At 37.7% G+C, this 26,805-nt stretch overlaps 1 protein-coding gene across 3 annotated transcripts in view; it reads right to left on the bottom strand.

The window, feature by feature from the left end:
- SCML2 (Scm polycomb group protein like 2) overlaps window positions 1-26,805 on the bottom strand; it is a 112,319-nt gene that overhangs the window by 40,088 nt on the left and 45,426 nt on the right. For all 3 annotated transcript variants that reach the window (XM_074392317.1, XM_003924132.4, XM_074392318.1), the window contains exon 7: window positions 23,952-24,195. In XM_074392317.1, coding sequence (XP_074248418.1) covers window positions 23,952-24,195 — 244 coding nt within the window. The remainder of the gene's footprint in view (window positions 1-23,951; window positions 24,196-26,805) is intronic.

Here is a 26,805-nt window from a genome sequence, read left to right on the forward strand (position 1 = left end):
ATCTGCACACAGAACATATTCTAAGACTAACCACATGCTCAGTCATAAAGCAAGTCTCAATAAAATTAAAAAACTGAAATCATAGAAGCACACTCTTGGGCCACAGTGCAATAAAAACAGAAATCAATACCAAGAGCTCTCAAAACTACACAAATACATGGTAATTAAACAACGTGTTTCTGAATAAGTCCTGGGTGAACACCAAAATTAAGGCAAAAATCAAAACATTCTTTGAAATTAACAAAAATAGGGAAACAACTTACCAAAATCTCTGGGATGTAGCTAAAATAGTGTTAAAAGGAAAGCTTATAACCCTAAATGCCTTAATCAACAAGTCAGAAAGAACTCAAATTTAAAAATCTAACTTTGGGCCGGGTGCAGTGGCTCAAGCCTATAGTCCCAGCACTTTGGGAGGGTGATGCAGGCGGATTGCCTGAGGTTAGTAGCTCAAGACCAGCCTGGCCAACATGGAGAAACTGGTCTCTACTAGAAATAAAAAAATTAGCCCAGCATGGTGGCAGGTGCCTGTAATCCCAGCTACTGGGGAGGCTGAGACATGAAAATCACTTGACCCTGGGAGGCAGAGGTGGCAGTAAGCCAAGATCGTACCACTGTATTCCAGCCTGGGGGACAGAATGAGACTCTGTCTCAAAGAAAGAAAAAAAAAACTAACTTTGCACCTAAAGAAAGAACAAACCAACCCCCAAAGCTAGCAGAAAAAAAAAAAATAACTAAAATTACAGAGATGCAAAAATCCATACAAAAGACTGAAGAAGCCAAGAGTTTGTCCTTTGAAAAAATAAACATGATTGATAGAACACTAGCTAGGTTAACAAAGAAAAAAAGAGAAAATCGAAATAAGTACAATCAGAAATGACAAAGATGACATTACAATTGATCCCACAGAAACATAAAAGATCCTCAGAGAATACTATGAACAACTCTATACAAGGCCAGGTGCGGAGGCTTATGCTTGCAATCCCAGCACTTTGGGAGGCCAAGATGAGTGGATTGCTTGAATCCAGACATTCGAGACCAGCCTAGGCAACATGGTAAAACCCCATCTCTATTAACAATACAAAATTAGCCACGCATGGTAGCACACACCTGTAGTCCCAACTACTTGCGAGGCTGAGACGAGAGGATCACTTGAGCCCAGGAAGTTAAGGCTGCAGTGAGCCAAGAGCAAGCCATTGCATTCTAGCCTGGGTGACAAAGTGAGACCCTATTTCAAACAAACAAAACCAACAAAACTCTATACACACAAATTAGAAAATCTAGAGGAAATGGATAAATACTTGGAAACAATCTCCCAAGATTGAATCAGGAAGAGACTGAAACCCTGACTAGACCAGTATTATGCTCTGAAATTGAATCAGTATTTAAAAACCTGCCAACCAAAAGACACCCTGGACCAGATGAATTCACAGCCGAATTCCATCAGACATAAAAAGAAGAACTGGTACCAATCCTACTGAAAGTATTTCAAAAACTTGAAGAGGAAAGACTCCTCCTTGACTCATTCTATGAAGTTAGAATTAGGCATCATTAGCCTAATACCAAAATCTGGCAGAGACATGACAAAGGGAAAAAAACTTCAGGCCAGTATCTCTGATGAACATAGAGGTAAATATCCTCAACAAAATATTAGCAAACTGAATCCAACGGCACATCAAAAAGTTAATTCAACGTGATCAAGCAGGCTTTATTCCTAGGATGCAAGGTTGGTTCAACATATACAAATCAATAAATGTGATTCAACACATAAACAGAATTAAAAGCAAAAACCACACGATCATCTCAATATATGCAGAAAAAGCTTTCGATACATCCAATGTCTCTTCATGATAAAAACCCTCAACAGACTGGGCATCAAACAAACATAACTCAAAATAATAAGAGTCATCTGTGACAAACCCACAGCCAACATCATACTGAATGGGCAAAAGCTGGAACCATTCCCCTTGAGAAATGGAACAAGGCAAGGATGCCCACTCTCACCACTTCTATTCAACACAGTACTGTAAGTTCTAGCCAGAACAATCAGAAATAAAAAGCATCCAAATAGGAAAAGAAGTCAAACTATCTCTTCAGTGATGATACATTCTATATAGAGAAAACCCTGAAGACTCCACCAAAAGGCTAGTAGAACTGATAAACTATTTTAGCAAGGTTTCAAGATATAAAAATCAATGTGGAAAAACAAGTAACATTTCTACATACCAATAACATCCAGGCTGAGAGTCAAATCAAGAACACAATCCCATTTACAACAGTTACAAAGAAAATGAAATAACTAGATACAGGTAACCAAGAAGGTGAAAGATCTCTACAAGAAGAATTACAAAACACTGCTGAAAGAAATTAGAGATCACATCAATAGATGGAAAAATATCCCATAATCGTGGATTGGAAGACTGAATATCATTAAAATGGCCATACTGTGTAAGGCAATTTACAGATTCAACACTATTGCTAACAAACTACTAATGTCATTCTTCACAAGATTAGAAAAAAAGTCACAGCACTGTTTATAATAGAAAAGACCTGGAACAAACGCAAATGTCCATCATCGATAGACTGGATAAAGAAAATCTGGCACATACATCATGGAATACTACGCAGCCATAAAAAAAAAAAACGGTAAGTTTGTGTCCTTCGTAGTGACATGGATGAATCTGCAAACCATCATTCTCAGCAAACCGACACAAGAACAGAAAACCAAACACCGTACGTTATCACTCATAGGCAGGTGTTGAACAATTAGAACACGTGGACACAGGGAGGGAAGCGTCACACACTGCAGTCAGTGGTGCGGGCTAGGGGAGGGACAATGGAGGTGGGGAGGGTGGGAAGGGATAATGAGGGGAGAAATACCAGATATAGATGATGGGGGGGATGAAGGCAGCAGACCACCTTGCCATGTATGCACCTATGCAACAATCCTGCATGACCTGCACATGTACCCCAGAACCTAAATTACAATTTTTAAAAAAGTATTCTAAAATTCATATGGAACCAAAAGACACCCCAAATAGCCAAAGCAATCCTACACAAAAAGAACAAAGCCAGAGGTATTGCACTAACCAACTTTAAGCTATACTATAAGCATGGTACTGGTACAAAAACAGACCAATGGAACAAAACAGAAAACCCAGAAATAAAGCCACTTAACTACGACCATCTGATCTTGTACAAGACCAACAAAAACAAACAATGGAGAAAGGACTCCCTATTCAATAAATGGTGCTGCGATAAGTGGCTAGCCATATGCAGAAGAATGAAACTAAACCCTTACCTTTCACCATATATAAAAATTAACTCAAGATGGATTAAAGATTTAAATATAAGACGTCAAACTATAAAAATCCTAGAAGAAAACCTACCAAATACACTCTCAACATTGGCCTTATGAAAGAATTTTTAGCTAAGTCCTCAAAAGCAAGTGCAGTGCAACAAAACTGACAAGTGGGTGCTAATTAAACAAAGGAGCTTCTGCACAGCCAAAGAAACCATCAGCAGAAGAGACAGACAACCTACAGAATGGGAGAAAATATTCACAAAGTAAACATCCAGCAAAGGTCTAATACCCAGAATTTATAAGGAACTTAAAATCAACAAGCAAAAAATAAATAACACCATTTAAAAATGGACAAAGTACATGAACAGACACTTCTCAAAAGATATACACATGGCCAACAAACATGAAAAAATGCTCATCGTCACTAATCATCAGAGAAACGCAAATCAAAACCACAATGACATACCATCTTACACCAGTCAGAATGGCTACTATATAAAAAGCCAAAAAACAACAGAAGAAAAGGGGACACTTATATATTGTTGGTGGGGACATAAATTAGTTCAGCCATTGTGGAAAATAGTTTGGAGATTCCTCAAATAACTCACAACTACCATTCAGCCCAGCAATCTCATTACTGAGTATATACCCAAAGGAAAATAGATCATTATACCAAAAAGACACATGCACTCATATGTTCATTGCTGCATTATTCACAATAACAAAAACATGGAATCAATTTAGGTGGCCATCAATGATAGACTAGATAAAGAAAATGTGGTACATACATACCATGGAATATTAGATAGCCATAAAAAAGAATGGAATCGTATCCTTTGCAGCAACATAGACGGAGCTGGAGGCCATCATCCTAAGCAAATAAACACAACAGAAAACCAAACACTGCATGTCCTCACTTATAAGTGAGAGCTAAACATTAAGCACACATAGACATAAACATGGGAACAATAGATACTGCAGACTACTAGAGCAGGGAGGGAGAGGAGAGGTTGACAAACTAATTATTGGGTACTATGCTCACTACCTGGGTGCATCATACCCACGTAACAATCCTGTACATGTACCCTCTGTACCTAAAATAAAAACCGAAATCTAAAAATAATAATAAGCCTATGTTTAGGTGCTTTAGTTTTCTTTTTTCCTAAAACAATTGAGTTTTTTCAATTATCTTGACTAAACATACCTTTATGAAAAATTATTGCACCAAATATTGGTGGAGTACCTTCTGATAGTCTTTCTTGACAATTTGAATTTTCCTGTGGAATTTCTCTAATTCAAACATTTAGAATCAGACCACATTTTAAGTCTGTTAATTACTAGAATAACAGAATAAGAATACCTAAGTAGAGGAGACCAAATCAATACAACTCTGCATACATAGAACAGAATACAACATATGCTTTTTAAAAGATGTCCTCAGTTCTCAATGACTACTGGCAATTAAACTTTGGTTTTTAATTAAAATATTCTAATCCTTATATACCAAAATATTAGCAGTGATTATCCCCATATGGTAGGAATACATGTAGTTTTCAGATTTTCCTCTTAGCACTTATTTTCTTTTCTTTTTTTTTTTTTTTGAGATGGAGTTTCGCTCTTGTTACCCAGGCTGGAGTGCAATGGCACGATCTCGGCTCACCGCAACCTCCGCCTCCTGGGTTCAGGCAATTCTCCTGCCTCAGCCTCCTGAGTAGCTGGGATTACAGGCACGCGCCACCACGCCCAGCTAATTTTTTGTATTTTAGTAGAGAAGGGGTTTCACCATGTTGACCAGGATGGTCTCGATCTCTTGACCTCGTGATCCATCCGCCTCGGCCTCCCAAAGTGCTGGGATTACAGGCTTGAGCCACCGCGCCCGGCTTATCACTTATTTTCTAAATGTTCTATAATAAATACCAATTTTGTCATTAAAAATACAAAATGCCCCAACAAAAATAAACAACTTAGCCACTTCTTTGAGTAACAACAGAACCAGCCATTCTAAATACGTAGGTGTCTCTAAAGAAAATCATGATTTAACATTAGCATAATATTCTATTTAGATAAACAGCTATATAATTTTTGGACTCGTATATGTGAATCTACTAAAAGTAACATTAGAAATACCCATGCAGGCTCACTGCATGCCAGCAGTGACCTTTAGAATCCTCACAAATAAAACACAATAATCTGTAACTCCGTCTCCAGCAATTTCAGAATCAAAGAATGGATCACCTCAGTACTATAGGCAGAAATCGTTCAAAGAAGCTGACTCAGCAGAACATAATGGTGAAAGCATTTCTATTGCCCAAGTAGTTGACCGGAGAAACAGTGTCTACCTCCGTTCATAGTAACAGGGCATCCTCTGTTCTAGTCAGACATCCCTCCCACACCTCAACCTTGCCTCCCACAGGTTACCATTCTCCCTTGTATCATCACTTAAAGACTTCTCTGAAATACTATTTTTTCATTTTTTCTCCCTTTCCTACTGTACCCAAAACAAGCACAAAAGCCCCTTTTGTTCCCCTCCCTTCATTTTCAAAGATTTGTTTTATAACTGATCGCTACAAGGAAAAGGGATCAAGTTACAAAGGAAAACACCATCTTTAATTTTCAGTAGTAGCTGTCCCAGTTTTTATAAAAAATTATACCTGTCTTTTCAGATTTTAACCCTTGTTGGACCTTGCACCAATTTCCCTATTTTAATCAGAGGGTTCTCTTAATTTACCAAGCAGAGATGGATGACATGGCCAGAATTCAACAGTTAAAACAAGCCCAGAATCTGCTGCCTTAGCTCCTTCACCATCCTTCCTGAGTCTCCTTGATGATCCATGTAGGCTTCCATCTCAACAGCAAAGAATCACAGTCTTACAGTATTAAAAATTACATGTTTAGCACATACAATAAAAAGCAATTCCTACACAAAAAGAAATCACTCACTCAGAAAAGTAAAGATTTCATTTAAATTGGATTGCTTTGGGGGTCTGACAGAACTTCTCATTAGGAAGCACTGTTACCTCTTTTCCAGCAGCTTTAAAAATTAGGTCTGGATAATTAAACCAAAACCAAATATATTGAAAGGATCTATAGTTTTTATTCACTCCCTCCTCCCCCATTTCAAAACAGGGCTTGGGGATCTAAGATAAACAGATTAAAGAAGGAAGAAAAAACACTTCATACATGTTATAAAACATTAAACCTTAATCTGCATAGGATATTCTATCTTAAGGTTACTGGAAACTTGCAAAAATGTTACTAGAAAAAATTTCCCAAACACAATGAGACATTAAAGTATAGCTCTCTAACCTGTATTTTGTTTAAGATACAAAAGCCCAGCTGAAGTTGTTCTCTACCTCCATACCTAAGTGACAATGCCATTTTTAGTTGGCATATAGGCTAAATTAAAATAAGAAAATCTAATTTAGCAAAATTTACATCGTTTCCTTACCCTGTTATATAATTATATCCCCATAAGTATTCAGCCTAGAAAGAAAATCATAAAAATGCAAGAACAAGCTAGAAATCACAATTAGAATTTAGAAGAGCTCTAAGAATCTTGTTTTAAAAATATGTTTGTTTTCTTCTTGCCAATCAACCACTGACATTATTTGTAAACTACTCCCCCTTTCAGCCTCATGGGGGATGCTTCTCAAGAAGACTATTTTATTTCACAATTGCTACTCACATGTGCTTACTTCAAAAGAACCCAAGATTTTGGTCACAGTGACATTATTAAAAAGATGATAATCTCCATAGCTTTTAATATTTTCAGAAGAAAGTTCACACAAAAAAGCAACTTCAGTTGTTTTAGGTCAATTCATAATTCATCTGGCAACATGAGCTTTTAAAAGCCACTCAATTTTTAAACCACAGTATCTTTTTTCTTCCTAAATTATTTCTATAGGGTAACTTCCATTATGCTACTGTTAAAAAAAAAAAAAAAAAAAAAACACCTTAGCTGTCACTGCTACAATTTCCAAAAACATATATCAAATGTATTAATATATTTAATTAGCAAAATGTTATTCACATTTCTGTATCATAAAAAATCCTTTAATAAATCTCATGTAATACCAGTAAAAAAGCATTTACTGTCATATCCCTAAAAACTATTTTTTTTAAAAAAATGACAACAGTGTCATTACAAACTGGTGATTTAAATAATCAAACGACTTACAATAGGACTATTCTTTTTAAAAAAGGAAAAAAAACATTTTCATGGCAGAAATAACCAAAGACTTACTTTTCCCTGTACCATAAAATAATTTTTAGAAGTGACTATTCAAATAATAGTGCCAACAATTTCAATAAGTAATATTTAGAACAAAACAGAGGACTTCTTTGAGATAAGCAAAATTACCAAGATATTTAGTATACAAAAGCTAACAAAGCAGACAATGAATTTCTTTAACCACACTTCAATTACAATATAAAGAAACTTTTGCAGTAATTCCTACCTTTATCAATATTCCAGAGAAACAAGTGTTGCTGTTTTTACCATTAAGGTGATTTAGGTTCCAAATGATAGGATAGCTTTGCCCCTTACCAAGAATAAAATTGCCTTTCTGGAGAAAGCAAGTCAACAACAAAGCCCATGTTGCCTGAGCAAGCCTGAATTTCTAGCAAATGGGGATGAAGCTATTTGCATTTGTTGGTTTAAGGGGGGAGGAGTGGGAGGAGGGGACTAAGGAGACTGCTAAAGTAATTCCTATATTGTCTGTGAACTGTAGAGACAGTGATCATCAGTCACCTGCTCAAACTTCCTTCACTCCTGCCTTCAGAGAAGAACCAAAGGTCCTTCCAGAGGTTACCCCGGGTCAGAAAATCTGGAAAGAAATGACAAGACATGCAAAATCTAACTGCCAACCTATTGCATCTATAGACAAAGTTATCCCCACCTGATCACAAGTCCTAAAAACCAAGACATTTTAATAGTCTCAAGAGAACTTGCTAAAATCTATCATAGAACAGAAAGAAGCAAGAAAGAAAAATCTCCAGACTCTGCTTGCAATTGTTGCAGTATTTAACTGGAATACTTAAAACAGAAAAAGGAAATTTTTTTTCCAAGATACTTCTTTGCATCATAATAGCCATCTCATTTGCACAAGCAAAACATTTGTTCCAAGCTGTTCGTATGAAAAAGAAAATATCAGCTGTATTAAATTTCATAGCTTTTGAGTCAGTCATTTGGATAGACAGCATTTCTAACCATTTCATTTATACCAAACAAGAGTACTAAATATACTAAGCGTATTAGTCCGTATTTTATTAAACTACATTAAGGGCAAGAATCTAGGTAAATACTCGAGTGTTTATTCAGAAGCCTCCTAGTAGGACTGACACACCTCGAACTTTTTACAACCTTAGTTATATGCACCACCTCTGCCACTTTTGACCTACTGTAACAAAGAGAAATGTAAAGTGCTACTTTATGTGGCTTTTACTGAACATATACAGTTGTACAAAAATATGGGGAAAGTTGGTGAATACATGCATTAAAAGCTATAAAATCTTAATTTTAAAATTTAAAGAGCTGAAGCACACATCACAGAAACCACATACTCCTCTCTGCACATGCCTGAACAAAGAGCAAAAAGCAGCCACAATTTCTAGTTTTGTTTTCTTAAAAATGAGAATGGGGTGGAAGTATGAAAAATAGACCTATTTCTTGTTTGCTCAATGAAAAATTTCCCAAAAGACAAACTTTGAAACAGTTAAAAAGGAAAACATTAGAGTTTTTCAAAATAGGGGAAAAAAAACCCTATTATATAAAATGACCAGTTACATTTTTTAAAAAGATCAAACATTTAGATTTTTAATACTCACTCCCTTAAAGTTTTAATGAAGAAAAAACTAAACCACACACACCTGCATAAAATAAACCAGCATTCAAAGCAGCAGCTAACACTCCCCAAAATAATTAATTACCTTTAAGTTCTATTAAATTAAGCTGTGAAGGAAATGCTATGTTACCACTGAGTTCCATTTCTAAATTAAGCTGTTTCCGTGAGATGTGGGGGGACAGAAGACCCAATACTTGGAAGGGTTTTATCAAGAAAAGAGCTAAGACGGTCACTGGAAGCCTACAGTGCCACAGGACAGGAATGCTTGGCTACACCTTCCTTATTCTAGGTTTTCCCCTCCTCCATGGTTCCCTTTGGACCAGAAGAATTCCTCTATACCCTTGGGATGCTGCAACATTATACTCAGCATCTGGAAGTTTGCTGCTTGCCCTCCTTCCTGGTCTGTAAGGTCAAAATTGCTTAAGGAATTAGGCTACAAGATGACACTTCATACCAGTGCAGGTCATTAAGTTACAATCAATGATGTATAAATCTGAAGCTAAAGTTAAAAACTTTGAACATCCCATAATCATGAAAACCATACTGGGGGCAAACTTCTAAAAGAATCTTCTACTTCTGAATTTTTCAAAAGATTAATTTCTCAAAAGACTAATAATCTATATTAATAAATAACATTACAGAGACTAAAAAGTAATGGGTTTATAAACGTTCCCCAAAAAAGAAAAAATAAATGATTTTTTAAAAAATTTTCACATAGCCTTCAAAACAAGGTAGTCTTAGTTCTGATTCTAAGTTGCTGGATTATACTGTCTTGCTCTTTCATGTATCAAATATTTGGACTTTGATGAAATGACTGGCTATAAACTCCTATAAGTATATATGCACTGGAGACAAGGGAATGACAATCTGAGGGAAAAAAATGATAGCTTACAGAGCATTCCTAAATTTCTATCATTTTCTAAGGAGAACTAAAATATAAGACACAGAAGAGTGGAGAGCCAATTGAAAACAGAAAACGGCAAGATCAAATAAATTTGCAAGAAGAAAATCTACAATGGGCCTCATTTTCATTTATGTGATTCAGCCTTCTTCTGCAAGTTGCCAAGGACACAGCAGCACATATGTTCCTTTCCTCTTTTTCACCAGACACTCTGTACGGGTCTTGTGAGTAAATCTGATGAGCTGTGACAGCACCAACCAGAAGCTAAGGGCTTTGAAAGATTGTAGGGTCATAACAAGAGCTAAGAAAGGAAAATCTAAATAAACAAAAAGGAAAAAGCCATACAGCTTGCTGAACATTCTATCCAAGTGAGTTTCTCAGTGATGTTTTTCTACCGTTAATAAGCCTTATACAAATTTTTGCTGTTTCTGATCACAGAAGTATTCACAGTTTTTAAAAACTGTTAGAAAAAGTTTTAAGGTAAATTAAACTTTATTATTATCCTTTAAAAGAAAACTAGTAAAGCTTAAATAAACTATTTAATGTAAAGCCATATCAAGGAGCAATCATGGATGCCTCATTACATTTTTTTAAGAAACTATGCAACAATATTGTCTTTAGTTATTAATTATTTGAACAAGTTTTAAGTGCTACAACCTTAAAATATTTTGCAAAAGCAATTATATAAAGGTTGAGAGCACACATTTCTAGTGTATTTTAAGATATTTCAAAGTATTATCATTTGAATGTGTTTTAAAAAGAAAATATTCAAAATAAACAAAAATAATTTTTTAATTTATGAAATTCAATTAATATTTGTGCCTTTTGAAATTATTTAATTCTAAGGCATTTAAAGTATTTAATATTAAAAGTCAATAAATAACATTTCTCTAAGTTAAAAAACTTTAACATTAAAAAGTAAACTACTGGAAAAAAGTTTTTACTTTTATGACAAAGGGTTGATATGTTCAATAAATGAATAAACAAATGAATTATCAAATTGATAAGAAAAAAACATGCTAAGAAAAATGGGAAAAGGTGATTAGCAGGCAAATTACAAAGGAATATTAATGGCCAAAATACATGGAAAGAAAAAGATTCAATTTCACTAGCAATCTAAGAAATGAAATTTTGAAAAACAAACTTTTTTGGGAGTAGGGACGGAGTACTGCTCTGTCGCCCAGGCTGGAGAGCAGCGTCGTGATCTCAGCTTACTGCAACCTCCATCTCCCAGGTTCAAACAATTCTCCAGCCTCAGCATCCCAAGCAGCGGGGACCAGAGGCGCATGCCACCACACCCAGCTAACTTTTTTGTATTTTTAGTAGAGACGGGGTTTCACCATGTTAGCCAGGATGCTCTCAATCTCCTGACTTCACGATCTGCCTGCCTCAGCCTCCCAAAGTGCTAGAATTACAGGCATGAGCCACCATGCCTGGCCCCAATTTTTTTTTTAATTAGCAAAAAATAACAAGAAAGATAATTCCCAAGGTTGGCCAGAGTAGGAAAAAAACACTTGCACCTACTTGAGGTTGGTGGAAATGGGTATAGCTTTCTGAAAGACTATTTGTCAGCCTTCAAAATATACCCCTTAACCTAGCAAAGTTATCTGTGGAAACAGAGAGGTATACAAAGATATATGCATAAAAGTATTCATCATATCATCTAGTTTTAATAACCAATCTGGAAATATTCTAAATGCTTAACAAAATAGAGATTTGGTTAAGTAAATTATGGAATAGCCATACAATGGAATGCAGTGCAGAAATAATATTCAATTTATAGAGATACTTTACATGGGAATATAGTCGCAACATATTATGAAAAAATAGACAAGAAAATAGAATACATACAATAATCCCTTTTCAAACTAAAATTGTCATTTTTATTTACTTTAAAGCACAAATGCTATATACAAATATATTAGTTTTGTTTTGAAAAGCCACAGTTAAAAGCAAAAGTCCCCATTACCACTTCCTTTACCAGTCAACATCTTCACAGAAATAATCAGTATTACAGATCTGATATATAGCCTTCCAGATTTTTTTTACATATTTACATACATATTTCTATATGTACATATAGAAATACATATGTATTTTGTTTTGACATACCAGTATTACACTGTATTTATTTGAGGGGACTTACTTTTTTCACTTAATATATCTTGGAGAGCTTTCCTTCTTAGTATTAAGTAGAAACACTCTCATTCTTTTACATTATTCTATAATTATTCTAAAGAACAACTATACCATAACTTATTTCAACATTTCTCCACTGATTTGACCATGTATGTGTGTGTTCTAAAGTTATATGTGTAAGAGAAAAGTAGTATGAAGCCAAATACCACACAGCTTGCCACAGCTATATCCAAAAGTTTTTCCCAATATTTTGCTTTATCTATTAGAAGTTACTTTATCTATTAGAAGAAAACTGTTATAAAAGTTAGAATGAAAAATATAAAAAATATTTTGCTTTCAAGAATAGACATACACATATCTTAAAAAGTATACTTTTATAACTGTCATCTAAATAAATGATGTATTGCCTAAATGTTTTCTCTACTCAAAAAGAGTATTTAACCTTGTCTAAGTACAGTACTAACCACTATTAACCTATCCATAATTAATAAGCGATATCTGAAAAAAAGCAAAATGAATCACACATGCATTATCTTAGGGTGAACACCAACTAAAAGTTTTTAACTGTACTTTCCCCAGAATCTCAAAGTTCTTCTGGGGACTTCTGGGAATATTTATAAAACAGACTGTGGCATCAGTGGGCACACATTTGTTTCTACTCTTAACTGCTCCCAAATTCTACTTTAACTTGGTTTTGACTATTTGTACTCAATATTCAAAAGGCTATCAAGAAAACTGCTTTATAACCTTGAATTACTTGTGCCATCTGAAATCCTTAATTTCTCACAATGAAAGTAAACAGTGTATTTGTGTATGTGTGGTTTTGCCAAGACATCAAGATTCAACAAAACCTACAACCAGAACTATCAGGGTGACACTGTAAAACACTAAAGATGACATGAAAAGATTAAAGTAGCTAGATTTTTAAATGGCAGATTACAGTCAGAGAAGAAATACTGACAGCTGTATTCTCAACAGCAATAATGGAAACCAAAAGTCTGTCTGCAATGTGTTGAAAGAGAATGGCTGACAACCTGGCATTTTACCATCAGAATGCCACTAGCAGACCTTCAATAAAGGAAATTCTGAAGGATTTACCTCAGAAAGAAGAAAAGTAATCCCAGATGAAAGGTTTAAGATGTAAAGAATAAATAAAGAGCAAAAAACAGGCTAAATACGTGGGTCAATCTCAACAAACATTGACTATGTAACTAATAATAATAGCCCATGAAATTTTTTAAAGATATAATTAAAACACATGATAGGTAAATCGCTTCAAGATGATTAACTGGAGGCATCCAATATTCCTCTCCTCCACAAAGAATAACCAAAATATACTACATAATCTTCAAACTGAGCATCTAAGAAGGAATACTGGAATCCAACAAAGAAGAGGAAGAACCTGAGGCATGAAAGGAGAGGGATGCAAGATAGCAGTTTGGCTAAGACTGGCTGAGAGTTGGAAGAGGCTCTTCAGTGAGGGGAAGGGTAAGAGAGAGATCCCCAGTGGTCAACATCCCCACCATGGACTCCACCAACCCTAACCACAGAAAAACCCATCACAGGCCCTGAGAACAGCTTAAGGACCTGCCTGGAGACCATGCAACATCATTGATCTAGAGAGTGATCCCATGTCCCAAGTCCTAAGCAACTGTAGGACAGCGCCATTCTGAGAGCTCAGCCCCTACCACACTGCATCCTGCCCTGGAGCCCAACAACCGCTACATCTCCACATCCCTAGAGCCCCACCAACATCTCCCAACATCCATCCAGAGGGCTGCAGTGGCACAACAACCATTAGACCCAGAGAAGTGGCAAGGTCCCTAGCACTCTGCCATACAGTGTCCTGCACCCTGGGGAAAAATGGTATAGCACACTGGAGAGGGTGCCCACCCCGTTCCAAGACAAAGCACATGCTCCCTAGAGCCTAAGAACTGCCTACCTGGGAGGACTACCAATGACAGCAACCCTAATCCCCCTCACAGCAGCAGGGCTCCTTCACACAGACTCTGAGAACAGACTCTAACACTGCCCACAGCAGCTGCCACTGGGGGCCTAAGTGTGCGCCACTAGCAATTACAACCCTACCCCAAGCAGCAAGGCTACCTCTGTGTACTTGCACACTGGTTTTCCCTGCTGCTACTGCAGCTGCCACCACCAGGGGCTAAAGGACATGTCCCCTCCAGAGCCTGAGAACTGCCTGTCTGTGGCTGCAGCTCCCCCAAGCAGCAGTACTGAAGCACACTTGCACACACCCTGAAGACAGGCTCTGCCTGTCCACCACTGCTGCTGCTACTCAAGCACTGCACCAGGGGTCCAGGGTATTGTCCCACCCTGCCCACCAGAGCCAGTGTCCAAATACACCACCAGGGACCTGAGGACAGGCATGGCCAGCCCAGCACTGCTCTCTCATTGACCAAGTGTATCTCCCAGGAGCCTGGAGACTGCCCCATCCTGACCATCACCGCTGGCATCTATGCACTCCTCCTGGAGGCCTGAGGATGGGCCCAGCCAGCCTGCCACTACGACCTCAGCCAGCACCCACTGGCACATACCCACTGGGGGCCTGAAGACTGGCCCACCCAGCCTGTTGCAGGCACTGTTAACACAAACACATGCTGCTTCAGCGCCCAAAAGTTGTCTTGTCACCATTAGCGCCATCAACCACACCACACACACCCCCCAGAGAACCAAGGACCCACCCACCCAACCCACTATGGTCACTGCCGACATCCTATCAAGCCACCTGGAAGCCCAAGTATCGGCCAGTTTGGACCAGCTGACACCAGTGTCCATCTACACTGACCAGGGGCCCAACAACAGGTACGCTCAGCCCTCTAGTGCCATCACTGGGGCCTTAGGACTGGTGCACCTGGAATCCTCATCCACAGCAAAACCTCACCACAGCCTCAACCAACAACCACAGCCTGAGCTGCTAAGGAAATCACAAACACTGATGATACTGTTTACAGCCAAAGAACACATAGAAAAACTTTACTTCATGCACTCAGAATCAAAACTAAAGTATCCTATCTAACCAACAACACCTGGATGCATCTTTAAGAAAAAGATTTCCCCTACAAAAGCCAATCCAAATATTAGAAGCACCAACTATTACACTATATGTGCAGACATCAATGTAAAGACCCAAGAAACAGGAAAAAAGTAGGAAATGTGACACCTCCAAAGGAACACAATTTTCCAGCAACAGACTCCAATGAAAAAGAAATACTTGAAAAAGAATTCAAAATAATGATATTAAAGAAGCTCAATGAGATACAAGAGAACACAGATTAAACAATACAAAGGAATGAGAAAAACAATTCAGGATGTGAATGAGAAATTCACCAGAGAAATAGATATCATAAAAAAGAACCAAAGAGAAACCCTAGAAATGAAGAATTCAATGCATTAAATAAAAAATTCCTTTCAGAGCCTCACAATAGATTAGAGCAAGCAGAAAAAAGCAGCTCAGAACTTGAAGATAGGTCCTTGAAACAGCCTCCATCAGATAAAAAAAAAAAAGAATAAAGAAAGCTTACATGACATATGAGACACCATAAAACAAAAATATACAAATTTTGGGTGTTTCAAAAGATGAAGCGAAGACCAAAGGCAGAGAAAATCTATTTAACAAAATAGTTGAAAACTACCCAAACAAAAAGAGACATCACAACAAAAACCACAGAAATACAAAAGAACATCAGAGACTATTATGAACAACTATACACTAACAAATTGGAAACCCTAGAGGAAATGCATAAATTCCTGGATACATTGAACCTACCAAGACTGAATAAGGAAGAAATAGAAAACCTTGACAGACCAATTAACAAGCAATGAGATTGAATCAGTAATAAAAAAAGTCTCTCAATAATCTTTGGGATGTTGGATCAGATGGCTTCACTGCTAAGTTCCACCAAACTTATAAAGAACTAACACCAATTCTCCTCAAACTATTCCAAAAAATTGAAGAGATTAAAATTCTCCTTAACTCATTCTACAAGGCCAGCATTGCCCTAATACCAAAACCAGACAAAGACACAAGAAAAAAGAAAAGAAAACTACAGGCTAATTTCTCTATGAACATAGGAGCAAAAATCCTGAACAAAATACCAGTAAATTGAATCCAAACATAATACACCATGATCAAGTAGGATTTGTCCCAAGGCTGCAAGGATAGTTCAACATACACAAATAAATGTGATACATCATATCAACATTACGAAGGACAAAAACAATATGGTCATCTCAATAGATGCAGAAAAAGCATTTGATAAAATCCAATGTCCTTCATGACTAAAAACTCTCAACAAACTAGGCACCAAAGGAACATTCCTCAACATAATAAAGGCTGTATATGACAAATCCACAGCTAGCATGATTCTAAATGAAAGCTGAAAGCCTTTCCTCTTAGAACTGGAACAAGTCAAGAATGCTAACTGCCAGCACTCCTATTCAACGTAATATTGGAAGTTCTAGCCAGAGCAATTAGGCAAGAGAAATAAAAGGAATCCAAATGGAAAAAAGGAAGTCAAACTGTGCCACATGGGCTGGCTTTGGTTCAAATGGTTACTTCCTCACACGACTTTCTAACCATTAAATTGTCCCTCTTTAAAGGTGACATGATCTTGTATTTAGAAAAACCTAAGGATCCCACCAAAAAACTCTCAGATCTAATAAACAAATTCAGTACAGTTACAGGATACAAAATCAACACACAAAAATCAGTAGTGTTTCTATACAGCAATAATGAAATAACTGAAAAAGAAATTAAGAAAATTCCATTTGTAATAACTACACAAGAAATAAAACACTGGATGTAATGGCTCACACCTGTAATTCCAACACTTTGGAAGGCCGAGGCAGGAGGATCACTGAGTCCAGGAGCCTGGGCAACACAGTGAGACCCTGTATCTACAAAAAAATATTTTTTTAATTAGTTGAGCATGGTGACACATGCCTGTAGTTCCAGCTACTCAGGAGGCTGAGGTGGGAGGACTGCTTGAGCCCAGGAGGTGGAAGCTGCAGACCTGTGACCTGTGATTGCACCACTGCACTCCAGCTTGGGTAACACAGCCTGATTCAGTCTCAAAAAAAAAAAAAAAAAAGAAGAAGATACTTAGAAAGAAATTTTACCAAGAAGGTGAAACACCTCTACAAGAAAACTATAAAATGCTGATGAAAGAAACTGATAATGACATGAACAAATGGAAAGACATTCCATGCTTATGCATCAGAAAAATTAGTATCACTAAAATAACCACACTACCCAAAACAATCTAGAGATTCAATACAGTCTTTATCAAAATACCAATGTCACTCTTCATAGAAATAAGAAAAACAATCCTAAATTTTGTATGAAACCAAAAAGAGCCCATATAGCCCACATAATCCTGAGCAAAAGAAAAATAAAATAAAAAAGAGGTGTCACACCACCTGACTTCAAAACATATTGCAAGGCTATAGTAACCAAAACAGCATGGTATTAGTGTAAAAAACAAATACATTGACCTATAAAAGAGAAATAAGCCCATCTATATATAGCTAACTGGTTTTTGATAAAGGCACCAAGAACATACATTGGGAAACAGTCACCCTTTTCAATAAAAAGTGACAGGAAAACCAGATATCCATATGTAGAAGAAGGAAACTAGGCTAGGCATGGAGAATCATGCTTGTAATCCCAGCACTTTGGGAGGCAAGGCAGGCATATCCCCCAAGATCTGGAGTTCGAGACCAGCCTGGCCAACATGGTGAAACCCCATCTCCACTAAAACTATAAAAATTAGCTGGGCGTGGTGGCAGGCACCTGTAATCCCAGCTGCTCAGAAGGTTGAGGCAGGAGAATTGCTTTAACTTGGGAGGCAGAGGTTGCAGTGAGCCAAGACTACACTGAACTCCAGCCAGGGTGACAGAGCAAGACTATGTCTTAAAAAAATAAAAATAAAAAAAGAATGAAACTAGACCCCTAGATCACTCTCTCTCATCATATAAAAAAATCAACTCAAAATGCATTAAAGACTTAAAGACCTGAAACTATAAAACTAATAGAAGAAAACAGAGAAATAGTTCACAACTGATCTAAGCAAAGATTTTATGGCTAAGACCTCAAAAGCACAGGCAACAAAAACAAAAACAGATAAGTGGGATTACATAAAACTAAAAAGCTTATACATTGCAAAGGAAACAATAAACAGAGTGGAAACAACCTCTTGAACAGGAGAAAATATTTGCAAACTATTTATCCCACAAGGAACTAATAACCAGAACATACAAGAAACTTGATAGCAAGAAAAAACGAATAATCCTTAATTAAAAAGTAGATAAATAATCTGAACAGACATTTCTCAAAACAATACATACAAATGGTCAACAAGTATATGAAAAAATGCTCAACATCACTAATCATCGGGGAAATGGAAATCAAAACCACAATGAGTTACCATCTTACTCCAGTTAGAATGGTTACTATTAAAAAGACAAAAAAAAAAAAATAGATGCTGGCTAGGATGCAGAGAAAAGAAAACCCTTTTTTAAATTATTATTTATAGAGATGAGGTCTTGCTCTGTTGCCCAGGCTGCAGTGCAGTGACATGAATATAGCTCACTGGGATCTCTTAACCCCAGGGCTCAAGGGATCCTGCCACCTCAGCCTCCCCAGTAATTAGGACTATAGGCACATATTACCATGCCCAGTTAACTTATTTTTTTTTTGTAGAGACAGAGCCTCACTTTGCTGTCCAAGCTGGTCTCAAACTCCTGGCCTCAAGCAATCCTCCTGCCTCGGCCTCCCAAAGTGTAGAGATTACAGGGTGAGTCACTATGCCAGGTCAGAAAAGGTAACTCTTTACACTGTTGGTGGGAATGTAAATTAGTACAGCCATTAAGGAAAACAGTATGGCAACTTCTTGGCCAGGTGTGGTGGCCCACCCTTGCAGTGAGTTATCTTTTGGGAAACTGAGGCAGGCAGACTGCTTGAGCCTAGGAGTTTGACACCAGCCTGAGTAATGTGGTGAAACCTGGTCTCTACTAAAAATACAAAAATTAACCAGGCATGGTGGCGCACACCTGTAGTCCCAGCTACTTGGAGAGCTGAGACAGGAGGATCACTTAAGCCCAGGATGTCAAGGCTTTACTGTGCTGAGATCATGCCACTGCACTCCAGCCTAGGTGACAAAGTGAGACCCTGTCTCAAAAAAAATTTTGAGTATTAGTCAGAAAAAGATAACAAGAACATCACCCACAGAAAATCTGGTCATCAGATAAAGTAGACGTTAAAGTTTAAAAAAAAGGAGATCAGCTGGGTGCAGTGGCTCACGCCTAGAATCCCAGTACTTTGGGAGGCCAAGGCAGGTGGATCACATGAGGTAAGGAGTTCAAGACCAGCCTGGCCAACATGAGGAAATCCTGTCTCTACTAAAAATACAAAGATTAGCCAGGTATGGTGGCAGGCACCTATAATCCCAGCTACTCCAGAGGCTGAGGCAGGAAAATCCATCGAACCCAGGAGACAGAGGTTTCAGTGAGCCAAGATCACACCACTGCACTCCAGCCTGGATGACAGAGCAAGACTCCATCTCCAAAAAAAAAATAATAATAATAATAATAATAATAATAATAATAATAATTAGGTTGGTTTCCCCAGCAATAGGAGAAAAACCATAAATAAATCAGGTTACTGTGGAAGGTTCAGTTGACCAGGAAGTTACAATAATTCAAAATTTGTATACACTTGATAATATAGCTACTAAATAAAGTAGAAAGCAAACACTGAAATAACTACAAGAAAAAAACAGATCCATAATTATATGAAGCCTGTCAGGGAAAAATAATCTGAATAACAGTAAATTTCTCATCAGAAACCACAGAAGCCTGATGGAAGTTGCAGAACACTTTTCAAGTGCTAAAAGAAAAGAATTATTAGCCGGGTGCAGTGGCTCATGCCTGTAATCACAACACTTTGAAAGTCCAAGACAAGTGGATCACCTGAGGTCAGGAGTTCGAGACCAGCCTGACCAATATGGTGAAACCTCATCTCTACTAAAATTATAAAAATTAGCCCCAAGTGGTAGCATGCATCTGTAGTCCCAGCTACTTGAGAGGCTGAGGCAGGAGAATCACTTGAACCTGGGAGGCAGAGGTTGCAGTGAGCCAAGATCGTACCATTGCACTCCAGCCTGGGCAACAGAGCGAGACTCCATCACAAAAAAAAAAGGAAAAGAATTATCAACCTTGAATTCTATATCTAGCAACTATCCTTCAAGAATGAAGAGGAGGGCTGGGTGCAGTGGCTCATGCCTATAATCCCAATACTTTGAGAGGCTGAGGAGGGAGAATCACTTGAGTCTAGTAATTCAAGACCAGCATGGGCAACACAGTGAGACCCCGTCTCAACTAAAAATTAAAACAATTAGCCCGGCATGGTAGCATGTGCCTATAGTCCCAGCTACTAGGGAGGCTGAAGCAAGAGGATAATTGCTTGCATCTAAAGAGTTGAAGCTGCAGTGAGCCATGATTCTGCCACTGCACTCCAGCCTGGGCATCACCGTGAAACCCTGTCTCCAAAAAAACAGAGAATTTGTTGCCACCCAACCCTAAAAGAATGGTTAAAAGAAAGTTCTCTAAACAGGAAGAAAATTATAAAAGAAGAAAATCTTGAAAATCAGGAATGAAGAAAGAACAATTTAAAGGTAAAAATGTAAATAAATATAACAGACTTTCCTTCTCTTGAGTTTTCTAAGTTATGTTTGATGGTGGAAGCAAAAATTAAAACAGTAATGTGGTTCTCAATTTGAAGACAATTATATATAGTAGAGGATAAAGGGACATAAAGTGAAGTAAGATTTCTAAAGTTCACTCAAAGCAAATGTAAACTGGGGTAAAGACAGAGGAGACATCTCACAAAATATTGGGATGCCACTTTTTCTTTTTCTTTTTTTTTTTAACCCTGTGTATTTCCTATTTACCCCTTGACTCTCTAAATCTAGATTTTTAAAGAAGCCAAGTAACCATAGTTTTACTAAGACCACTAATGAGTTCTCCTCTTGCTTGACTTTTACAGTGCCTTTGATAATGTTGAGTACTTTCTCCTTAAAATATTTTTTCTCCTGTTGCCACGGAAACCAACCTAGTGATCTCCTACATTTATGTACATTTTTTTCCCAGTATCCTAGATTGACTTCTATCTTCTACCTATTCCTTATTTTTGTGCTTCTCAAAGTTCAGGCCTCAAGCCATGTGACTGTAAACAACTAAACCTCACTCCAAACCCACTGATTCAAACCCCTGAATGTTAGTTCCCGAGCACTGCCTTTTAACAAGCTCCCCCAAGTAATTCAAGAGTGATAATTGTTGCTTTAAATGTTGACCCACAAGGTTCTATCTTGGTCCTCTTCTACCTCTACTTGTTATACACGCACAATTAAAACCCACTCAAAACTTCCACCACTTGCTGCTATCAACAAAATAAGTAAACTACTAGTCCTCCCATCCTAAGCACCTGTAATCCCACCTGGCACAAAGAATATTTGTTTGAGTGAACATGGTGCCTCTCAAACCTGATTTGTCAACCAAGACCTATCTTTTGAGGCTCCAGATCTGTATATGCAGCTATTTGATCAATGAGCATGTGCACTTGGATGTCCCAAAGATACCCTGAATCAATTACAACTGAGTTCAGCTAAAAGTAACAGAAAAACCTAAAAGAATAGTGATTTATATAACATAGAAATTTATTTCTCACTAATGTCTGAAAACAGGTGGGCTAGTATGAAAGCTCTACTCCACCAAGTTCTCAGGGACTCTGGCTTCCGGCTGCTTTCCACCCACTCCACAGCATATGGTTTCCATCTCATGCTCTAAGATGGAGCTCCAGTCAAAACCACATTCATAGCAGAAGGATAAAAGCAGGAAGAAGGAAGAGGAAAGGACATGCTCATCTCTCTATAATATTCTTTCTGGAAAAAGTACACTCTATGTGTGCTTTTATTCCATCAACCAGGACTTACTCTCGTGGCCACACCATACTGCTAGGAGTCTGGAAATATAGTCTGTATGTTAAGCAACCAAGTGCAATTCTAAGAAAAAAAGAAAAAATACTGGAGGACAACAGCATTCTCAGCCACACGTTTCAAACTCACTGTGTTCCAAAGTGAACTCATCAGTTTTTAGGATAAACTGGAATTTTGCACTTTTGTTATGTGTCCATCCTACCTTCATCTTCATTCTGCTGGGCGACTTCTGCTTCTCATCTAATACTTGAATCATGCATCCTTTCGTGATGTTTTCCTTTATGCAACCACCTTTTCCTCCAACCAAGACTGGAAGTCTTTGGGCCACCTCCAACATCTAGCATACATCTCTATTTTTGCATTGCTAATACTATATCTTTTTTTACAACTCTATGCCTCCATGCATCCCTCTTCCATTAGAAGGTAAACTTCTTGAGGGCAGAGGCTATGTTTTATTTATCTTAATATCATATACGTATAGATCTGTATCATGCTGAATTTTACAAAATCAACCATTAATATCTACTTCCTAGACTTACAGAAGTAGGAAACTGGTTAACGAGGTACCTAGTAAAAAGAACACTGTGGTATATAGTACTCTAGTATAATGGAATGTGTTAAAGTCCCAAATTACAGATGATTCTAACAGCCATTGCAAGAATAATATGGCTACAAGCTCTTACCTAGACACTACATTCCTCTGCACACCTTGCCTACTTATTTTCTACATCTATCTTTATTTTTTTCTCATAAAAATGAATACATTTAGTAGGGTAAATTTTTTAAATATGTTTATATTTAATCCTACTAAGTTTATTTTTTATATATTTATGTTTTAAGATGGAGTTTCATTCTTGTTGTCCAGGCTAGAGTGCAATGGCGTGATCTTGGCTCACTGCAACCTCCACCTCCCAGATTCAAGCAATTCTCTTGCCTCAGCCTCCCGAGTAGCTGAGATTACAGGCACACGCCATCACGTCCAGCTAACGGAATCCCACGAAGTTTATATTAAACTTAGGTCAATGACTGGGTTCTATGCTTAGACGCCACTTAAGCCTCAGCAGTTATTCCATCATAGAAGACCAGGTTAGGCATATCTAAGCCCTTGAAAGAGTCACCAAGGAACATCAACATGTTGACCGCTTTTCTCTGAAAGAAAACATCTAGAAGATCATAGTTCTCAGCTTAGGAAACACTGTCACAACTAATAAATATTACCATGACTACAATAACATATTAATTTATAATGCCTTCCACAGAGTCAAAACTTTTCACTATGGATTTAACTTAAGGCTATCGAAGTGTCAATTTAACTTAAAAACAGGACCAAAATCATGTAAGACATGTTTACAACAGTTATGCCCAAGCTTTTAAAAAATATCTTTGAGATATGAACAATGGAATACGATGTATAATTTTTAATTGAACATCAACCATAAAAGGAGCTGAGCACACACCACCCCCCATGCTTACCACAACAAGACCTCAATGGCACAAATATGACTTTTAGCTTTGTCCATATTCTCCAGTGCGGACTGGAACTCAGACTACAATGCTACAGTGATGCTCAAGAATTCTAATCATCACCTTCTGTTATGTCCATTTCTCTAGCCTGGACAGTGCTTTGCTGTTCTGTCTGCCACTAGCTGGAGCATGAAGTCCTAGTATCATACCAACACTAACCACAATGCCACCAACAACAGTTATATATAACATCAATAAAGTAAAAAACATGTAGTTAATTATTGTCTTACCACTAGTTCCTAGGGGTTGTAATACATCTCCTGTCAAGCGACACCACCCAACTGGGAAAATATCTCGAGAGTCATACTTGCACCAGTAATCAAAAGCTCCACTCCAGCCATCGAATGTGATATGAACTTCATCCCCTTTCACATCTCCAATGGTCGCAGGACAGATGAAATATGGGTTCTTTTTGTCAATAGCTTCTAGTTTCATCCCCACTTTAAAATTATTTAGTGGGGGCTTTGGTGGTTCCTACCAAAACATTAAAAAAAAAGACTTCATTTTTAAGATGTATTAAGACCCGTGTGCTCGAAGTGAAAAACTGTGTATCCTCATAACTTTTAGCAAGCAAAAATTAAGCTCCATGTTTAATTATCAATTAATATAGGAAGACAACAGTGCTCACAAATCCGAAACTGCTCTCCAACATCTCATATTTTTTCAGGAGCAGAGTCAAGAACCTGGAAAGAAGCAAAACCAGCCAGATTCATCCATTCAAGAAATATGCATTATCTACTATGCAGCAGGAATTTAAGATTCATTGGTGAACAAATATATCAAAGATCCCTGCTCTGGTGGAGCTTACATTCTAGCACTCGTGTTAGTAGTGGGTGCAGACAGAGAAAAGCAATCAACAAAAAATTTTACAAAAGGCAGTCAGACAAACCTAATAAATATGTAAATTGGTATGTCAAAAAGTGGTAAGTCCAAAGAAAAGAAACAACATCAGATGATACCCTAAAAGAAACTCAATTGTAAGAATTCTAAAGAAAATCAACAGATTATAAATCATTCTACTATAAGGACACATTCTACTATAAGGACACATTCTACTGTAAGGCACATGAATGTTCACTGCAGTACTGTTTACAATAGCAAAGACCTGGAACCAACCCAAATGCCCATCGATGATAGACTGGACAGGGAAAATGTGGCACATATACACTATGGAATATTACGCAGCCATCAAAAATGATGAGTTCGTTTCCTTTGTAGGGACATGGATGAACCTGGAAACTATCATTCTCAGCAAACTGACACAAGAGCAGAAAATCAAACACAGCATGTTCTCATTCATAGGCGGGTGTTGAACAATGAGAACACATGGACACAGGGAGGGGAGCACTACACACTGGGGTCAGTTGGGGGGAAATGGGGAAGGGACAGTGGCGGGTGGAGAGTTGGGGAGAGAGAGCATGGGGAGAAACGCCAGATATAGGTGAAGGGGAGGAAGGCAGCAAATCACACTGCCATGTGTGTACCTATGCAACAATCTTGCATGTTCTTCACATGTACCCCAAAACCTAAAATGCAATTAAAAAAAAAAGAAAATGAACAACTTAAAATTCAAAAAAGAAAAAAGGAAAAGAAACTCAAAGTATAAAATACAGACACAAGAACATGAAAGTCATATAGTCTGGGGTCATTTACAATATCCAATCTAGAAATCAATATTTTAAAATTATTTCTTAGTCACAAAAAGGTTAAAGCATGTAAACGTTAACAGGATTGCTAGAAAGTCCACGTGTTATGTTAAAAGCAACATCTTTTCTTTCAATCTGTTTTTCATCCTTCTAAATGGCACCATCACAGCAACCCAGTCACCTAAGCCAAAAGACTGGAAATAGTAATCCTATTTTACTGACACTTGTTCAAATTAAAACAGAAAAAAAAAAAAGAATAAAAAATAGTAGTCCTGAACTGGTGATTTTCTGCCCTAATGAACATTAGAATCACCTGTGACCACACCACCAGTGATACGAATTGAACTGGTCTATGCTGGGGCCTGGGAAACAGCAATATTTTAATTTTCCGGGAAATTTGAAGGTGCACCCAAGGTTGAGAACCACTACCCTAGACTCATCCCTTTCACTTATCCATAATTCAATTAAAAACCACAACCTCCCAATCAGAGCTAGATTTTAAAGCTAGGCAGTCTGTCTTGAAGCCACCTCCTTGGAGCAACCTACTCCATCATCTGCCTGGACAATTCCAACTCACCCAACTGAAAGCCCAGTTCTCCTAGCCTCCTTTCAATGCTTCCCTGACCAACCCCTGCCCACTCCTAGGCCCAGCTCAGAGCCACTCTCATCTTCAATTGTAATATCACTACTGAAATGTGTTCACTCCTCTATGAGACTAAGATTATTAAAAACAGATATTCATATTATTATTTCCAGCACAATACCCAACAGCAAGCAATTTTTTTAAATGAAAGAACCAAGGAATCACCCAAAAACAGTGAGCAAGCTCTCAACTAATTCTCTCACCAATTTAAAAAATATATCTGGAAGGCTGGTTTCTTTTTCAAATGTCCCCTTAAAACCCATCTCATCACCCTGTGTTTTTCTATTGTTACTCTTTACACCCTTACAATCTGGAAGCTCCTTAATTATTAGCTTCCAAAGTCCTTTTAATTACATATTCTTTTCTTAATTTTTATAGAGATGAGGCCACACTATGTTGGCCAGGCTGGTCTCAAACTCCTGTCCTAAACCAATCCTCCCACCTCAGCCACTCAAACTGCTGGGATTACAGGTGTGAGCTACTACACGAGGCTGAATTACGTATCTTAATTTGTTTCTTAAAAACCACCCTGGGCTCAAACCTGTAACCCCTAATTCAGCACTTTGGGAGGCCAAGGCAGGTGGATCTCTTGAGCTCAGGAGTCTGACACCAGCCTGGGCAACATGGCAAAACCAGTCTCTAAAATATATATATATATATATATATATATATATACACAAATTAGCTGGGCATGGTGGCAGCACACCTGTAGTACCAGCTACTTAGGGGGCTGAGGCAGGAGGATCACTTCAGCCCAGGAAGTCATCGAGGCTGCAGTGAGCCATGTTCTTACCA

This window comes from Saimiri boliviensis, chromosome X (assembly GCF_048565385.1).
Source record: "Saimiri boliviensis isolate mSaiBol1 chromosome X, mSaiBol1.pri, whole genome shotgun sequence".
Lineage (NCBI taxonomy): Eukaryota > Metazoa > Chordata > Mammalia > Primates > Cebidae > Saimiri > Saimiri boliviensis.